The sequence below is a fragment of the Phoenix dactylifera genome, chromosome 8, assembly GCF_009389715.1.
Source record: "Phoenix dactylifera cultivar Barhee BC4 chromosome 8, palm_55x_up_171113_PBpolish2nd_filt_p, whole genome shotgun sequence".
Lineage (NCBI taxonomy): Eukaryota > Viridiplantae > Streptophyta > Magnoliopsida > Arecales > Arecaceae > Phoenix > Phoenix dactylifera.
The window spans coordinates 2,973,289-2,980,240 of NC_052399.1; the positions used below are offsets into that span (position 1 = coordinate 2,973,289).

A 6,952-nucleotide genomic window follows, 5' to 3' on the forward strand; every position below is an offset into this window, starting at 1 on the left:
AACAAGGGCACAAGTTTTCCCGTGAAGGACTATCACATATCCCTTCAAGGTATCCAAAGTTTCAATTCATTCCAGACAGCCTTTCTGTGTTTAACTAATGGAGCCATTAATACGTCAGATTGAAGTCATAATGTGAGAAGGAAACACAAGAAAAGAGAGTGAAGGTGTGGACAGGCAGATGACAAACACCTTTCAATCTATATGAATTCATGAATTAGGTTGGTTTTTTCTCTCCCTCTTTCGCAAGAAAAGATCTACACGAGTTCTTTTGCCCACAGCAAGTACAAATGAGAAATATCTGCAAATCGTTCTAGGGAGGTCTGTGCACATTTATGGTTCCAATTTGGAACAAAATGAAATGGAATGGTCCTGGAATGAAATGCATCCTGTCTATTACTTAATACCTTTATATCTGACACCTATTATTACTCTGTAATCTGAAACAACATCGGAAAGAACTGACATGAACTGAGGGAAGTCCATGATCACCTGGAAGATCCAAGTGCTAGCACACGTACTTCACCAACCACTCAAGCCCCTGCAAAAAATTGACCCGTCCGGTCTGATTAAAGATGTGCCACTAGTTCGCAGATAAATTACCATTATACCTAATATTCCTTTTTTTTTTTTTGTTGCTTTGAAGTCCTTGGAGACTAGTAAAAGAGAAGGCTGCTCAAGGAACTCTAATCTATACGAAAAGAAGGAAAAAAGATACCTGAATGCATTCCGGTAGATCATCATTTTTAGTTCTCACATGCGTCTGCGTAGTTTCATAAAATTTCATAAATTAATACTTGCAAAAACCAGGTATCTACAGTTTACAACAGAATTGGTTTCAAATTATCCTTCGAGGGCGGATCAATATCTTATAGAATAGGCATCTGATTGGTTAAACTATGGAAGTGATGAAAGTTCTATCCATCAAACCGAATGGGAACATAAAGTAATGTACAGTCAGCTACATCAGTTACACTATGGAATACAGGGCCGCCAGCTTATTTGATACAAGGAAGCTTGTCTGCCACGCTGCAGTTAGGTTATCTTGGCATTTGTGGCATGAACATTATCCAAAAGAGAGTTGTTAAATTTACCTCCATGACTGCAAGGCACGAGGACTCATGATTGGTGGCCAGGCAAGCAAGGATGACTACACCGGCAGCGACTGTGGAGGGCTTGAAGCAGAGCCTTTCATGGTTCAGGAGGGATAGGAGAGCGAGATGCCTTGACAGATTCTGTACACTGCTGTCTGCACCTGCTGCCTTGAGATAAAACCTGGCAAAAGATCACGTCTCCCACAAATTAGATACCTAATATTTATCTAATGAAATACAAGACAATTCAGAATAGGAAGGGGAGCAAAGTATGGAGCACCAGAGGAAGTGGTGGATCGTCGGGGGGAAGCATTTAAACTTAAGAACCTCTTGCACAAACCATTCCATGGCTACTACTTCGCTCCTGCTGTAGACATTGTTCCCCACCTTGAAGCATCTCTGACGAATGCTGATAACAAACCAACACATGCAATAATTAGTAATGAAAATAATACAGCGACCAGTGAATTAGGGAATAAAAAAACAGGCTGCCAAAATTTGTACTTGTTCTCATATTGTTCTCTCTTTCTAACAATTACTCGTTTAGTTCAGTGTAGTTACGATTCATATAGTTTGATCGAGTCACCGTAGGGAAGGTATAACATTGTCCAACCAGCTGCACAAGAAAGAGAGAGAAAGCAAACATAATCCAACCTCATTGACTTGTTTCATACCCTAACAGCAAACTAGTGTTATGGATGATTATGATGGATTCTAATGCGAGACATTTTCTTCAAAAGAAACAATGTGAGAGAATATCGCCATTGTACTTTTTTCTCAACCTTGTCTTTGGTGCCGAGAGCGGCCATCGATAATAATGGCATTTTCCTTCTTTTGTGTTGTTGTTTAGTGCAAAATAGTGCTATATTGTGTGCTTATCTAATGCGATGGAAATTTGAATCCCTGGATCAGGGCCATCCATCGGCATGCTGTCCAAGCAATTTATGGGTCCCAACAAACCAACGAGAGGGAGTCGTTGGGGCGTCATCAGAAGAGTGTGCATTAATTATTGTTTCAGATTATGTAATCTACTTTAAAGTAGAACCAGACTTTTAAACCACAGCAGCAACTGTACTCAGTTAGCGAACCAAGGTTTCAAATCAAGGCAGACGAACGAAACAATACAACCATTGTAAGGAGTCTTTTTCTCGAAAAACAAATAAAAAAACATGCAAGGAGTCCGGAAAATCAAGAATGCACCTGTTGCAGAGCTGGTTCTCCTCGATTCTGGTAGCGAGGGTGATGCATGCTACGCCCAACAACTGGAGATTTCTCTCGTTCTTGAAGTATCCTCTGCTAAGGAATCTGTCCATCAGGCTCACCCCCAGGAACAGCGTCTCGCTCTGGAGCTCCATCGCATTGGCATGCTGCCATCAATAAAGCAGTCATAAAGGCAAGGAGCCACGCATTCGCCAATAAAGACATCTTCAGGATTTTTAGGGGTAAAATCGGAATTACAGCCATACGGAACTATTTAAAAACTGAACTGCCCTATAAATCAATGGCAATCATTGCTCATGCCAGGGGCATTTTCCTGGAATAATTTCCTCGAACGTAATGATCTCCATACGAGGCCAACCAAAAACGCCAAAATAAATCGTACCTCTTTTTGGAAATAAAGCAAATCGTACTTCCACACAGGATGATGTCACGATTGGTACTTTCTTTCCACGAAACGGAGAGTTCAGGTCTACTGTACTATTGGAACCGGATATCTGTCAGATCAGTAGACACTTTGTTGCTATTGCAGTGATTAGATGGGTCACCTAATCGCCACGTATATTCAATATCCAGTTCCGACGGAACGATAGAGCTGAAGTTAGTGGATGTACGTACAGGACTACCGGGAAAAGGGTAGACCGGCAGTTAGATGGGGACCACTGGGGACGAGGTTCCGAAATCCTCACCTCCATTATCCAGTTAACCATCTGAAGGCGTTGCTCCAGGATTAGATCGCCGTAATCCGTCGACGAGATGTATTCCTCGGCGTAGTCTCGGAGCACCGCCTCATTCCTCTCCCTGCCCCGGAATCTCTTGTAGCTCTCCTCGTCCTCCTCCTCCTCAAACCTCATTAGCTAAACCAAATAATAATTTCAAAAAAAAAGCATTTGCAAATCACTGGAAATTATAAATATAAAACGGATCTCAAACTCACAGTAAATTCCTGTGGAGAATCCTTCTGAATTCCGGACGAGGAATTGGATTCCGGGCTCGAGCTCGATCGCGAGAACTGCTGCGCGAACTGGCGGAAAAGAGAGAACGTGGCGGAGGGGGCGGAGTGCTCGCACGATTTCTCGGAGAACTCGTCGGAAGAAGAGTCCGCAAGAACGGAGAGGGAGTACTCTGAGGAGTCGCCATCGGAGCTCCGGGGGAAGAGCTCGGCCTCCAGCTCCGATAGCGTCAACTCGTTGCACGTCGAGTACTCTGAGATCCCGCCGTCCGCGCTGGAGAACTCCTCGGAGCACGCCAGATCGGAATCGAGGTCCTGATCGAGCGGCTCTTCGCCTCGCGACGCGAAATTCTGGGAGATCTGGGACCTTCCGCCCTCCTCGCCCGCAGATTTGCGAATTTTGGCGGCGATCGCGTCTGAGACGGATTCCAGACAAGAGGACTCGGAGATCTCTGCATCTTTCTCCGGCAGCTTAGTCGCTACGGCTCTGTTCTTTAGATTTCCATCCGGGAATCCTCCGATGACTTCGGAAACCTCGGAGACGGAGGTCTCCAAGGCGGCGTTGCTCGTATTTTCTTCCATCTTCGCTCTTTTCGCAGACGCAGGGCCGACTCCTCGGGCCCCGTCCTTCTTGCTTTTCGCCGATCGGAGCCTCTCCCTGCGCCGGGCATACGTTTTGGTAATACGGCTGAACTTATCGTCAGGAGAACCTCTACCGATCGCAATCGTCGCCGAGTACCCGGCTCTCCGGTGAGGAGATCTCGGCCGCTTCAGACCCCCGGATCCGGCGAAGACAAAGCTGGACTCGCTCGAGATCTCGCTCCGGAGGCAGGAAGAGGACGACTCCGCCTCGTCCTCGGTATCAAACGGCGCATTCAAGGAGCCGTCGACGATCGGGAGGGGAGGAATTCGCTGGCGGCGAGAAATCTTGGATCGGAGCTTTCTGACATGGGGGACCGCCTCGATCGTCCTCTTCCTCCCGGAGATCGGCCGCATTGAGATTTGATCGGGATCCGTGGGAGGCATCGGAGCGAGAAGAGCTCGGATCTGGAGCCGGGAAGGGTTTCTTAACTCTTCTGCGAGGGAGGGAAGAGTGAGAGGCACAAACCCCACTACCGGGAGTGAGAGTGAGTGGTGGAGTTTTGGGCCCTGGAAATGCTCCTCATTTATAGAGGGGAGGAGGTCGGTGGGCCACGTCACTGGAGAATTCTTGGGCTTCGTGCACAAGCCACGAACCGGTCGTTAGCCAAGTCCTGAAGCACGTTCATCCGGTCGTTAGCTCAGGCACCAGGTCCATCTACCAATTCGATGAACAACATCTGACCGTTGATGACGGATCAGGTAAGGCTTCATAAGTAGATGATGATCAATTGCAATAATGTTATATAGCAATCATAGTTGCCATAATTTGAACTTATACTACTTAATATAATTTATATAGAGATCAACGTAAAATAATAACAAAAAATTAAGAACTTGTTTAGATGCTTTGTGATGGAAAAAATATTGAATGTCTTGACTTTGGCTTAAACCAACCACCTTGGCCTCACTATTAATCGAGGTAAACAATTTTGGTGAAAACCGAAATGTTACTTATCTCGTACTAATAAAGACCGGCAGTTATGGCAATACTGCAGTCAATGTACCACAAACATTATTGCCACTGCATGCTGTTCACGTGGGACGGTTTCCACGTTGTTAACATGCAGCCGACCGTTACCTTACAGTTAATGCACATCGCCCCAAATCAGGTAACGGATCAGTATTCTACCCTATAAAAAGGGATGGCCCAGGGATCCTCAGGTAAGCTCATTTGGAGACTCCTCTCTGTAAATTTTCTTCCTTCCATACTATTGCACTGTTATTCTGACTTAAGCATCAGAAGGTCTCCCACTGAAAACTTTTTGACAAGTGGACTTCTTGTAGGTTGGCTTTAACGGCAACCAATTCTTCCTCACCTCGGTCTCATCCAATCTCACTCAGTTCGGTTATTACTGACCTCAAAGCGAGACAAGTAATGTCTCCGCCTCGATTCAAATTTAGCGGTAATAGATTGGCGTTAGAGGAAGGGTCCTATAATATTGGGACTAAACAAAAAGAGATTCTCATCAATATAAGATCACAAAGGAGTCGCGGAGCATCCCATACCTCGCAACGCTGAGCTCTGGCCTCACAAGGTTCATTGTAGAGTTCGGAACATGCCCCGCCGGTACAACCCAGTACACCTATGAATACTATGCAGTTTAATCTACTCATACAATAGGTGCAGGTCTTGACTGCAGCAGTCCAGGGCTTACAGCAAATAGCAACACAACTGAAACCAATCCAACCAGAACCTATTCAACTTAGCTGCCATTCCCAACAACCAACACGCCATAAGCGCCAAATCATCCGCCATTCTCAACGCCAAAGTCTAGAGCGATCTCGTCAGCATTGGCACACTTAACAAAGGATCAATATTCTATCCTATATAAAGGGGTGGCCCAAAGATCCTCAGATAAACTCATTTGGGAACTCCTCTCTACAAGTTTTCTCTCTTCCATACTGTTGCACTATTATTCTGACTTAAGCATCAAAGAGTCCCCCGCTAGAACATTTTTCGGTAAGTGGACTTCTTGCAAGTTGGCTTCGAAGGCGACCAAATCTTCCTCACCCCGATTTTGTCCGACCTCACTCAGTTTGGTTATTGCCGACCTCAAAACGAGCCGAGTAGCATCTCAGCTTCGGTTCAGAATTTAGCAAGAACACTTTGCAACTATTATTTATGGTTAACTTGCCACTCGTCGAAAGCTCGAAGGAAGGAAGATCAATGAAAGGAAGCTTCATATATATGACCTTGCCGTTTGGCTGCCGGTGAAATCCGTTAACTCCTATGTTTAAATGACAATGTAATCCATCCAAGTCTTGATTTATGTTACCCCTAAAACATAGAAATTTGTTACGACTGGCGGTACTTCTCCTGCCCTTTAACTTTCTAAATTTTCTGGCATCCCAGTATCCCTTAATGAATTTGATATCGTCAATACTTGACTCACTACCTTGCACCTGCACAGCCACATTAGGCTCCAGTCATCATGCCAAACTCGGGGCTGAATTAGGTAACCGGTTTCCTACAAACTTAACAAGGGTCTATGGGTCTGCATGGCATTGCTTTTTTTATATTGTTGTTTCTCCATGAATTAATAAAATCTCAGATGGAAATTGATATCGAAGATCGTACTTGCACAAAGCTTGTGCCATCTTACTCTATTTTAGAAGTCGTCGTCATTGCTTCGAAAAGCTTTAACATTTTACGAAATGAATTCAGAAATAACATATTTTCATTATACAGGTTGTTTGGTCCAGTACATTTCCTTCTTAGATTTTTGAATACAAAAATCGAAAACAAGCGCAATACTGGATGGGCCCCAAGCTTGTTGCTGAATTTGATCTCATTTTCAATTTTGGGAGAGCAAAATTTTCCTAGGTGATGAATTGTAGCTATCCACCTAGTTGACTGTGGATCAAGCAAGTACTATAGGACGAGTGCCTCCTTCTAGAAGAAAAACTATAATTATAAGAGCTTGTATCCGATCATAAGTTCAAATCTGATTATAAGCATCATAATTCGATGCCCGCTTACACTACGTGGAGGCTTTTGGGCTCATAATTTCAAAATTTTCAGGCTACTCGAAACCATCTTTTGAAAAAT

The 6,952-nt window shown here is 44.5% G+C and overlaps 1 protein-coding gene across 1 annotated transcript; it reads right to left on the reverse strand.

Moving 5' to 3' along the window:
• Positions 1–179: 179 nt before the first annotated feature.
• LOC103696021 (cyclin-SDS-like) lies at positions 180–4,387 on the reverse strand. Its single transcript, XM_008777509.4, has 7 exons — positions 3,247–4,387; positions 2,999–3,166; positions 2,292–2,458; positions 1,372–1,500; positions 1,092–1,272; positions 716–760; positions 180–538 (listed from the first exon to the last, which is right to left on the reverse strand). Exons 1-7 carry the CDS (start codon positions 4,285–4,287, stop codon positions 506–508), a joined length of 1,764 nt encoding a protein of 587 aa, XP_008775731.3. The 5' UTR covers positions 4,288–4,387; the 3' UTR covers positions 180–505.
• Between the last annotated feature and the right edge of the window lie 2,565 nt (positions 4,388–6,952).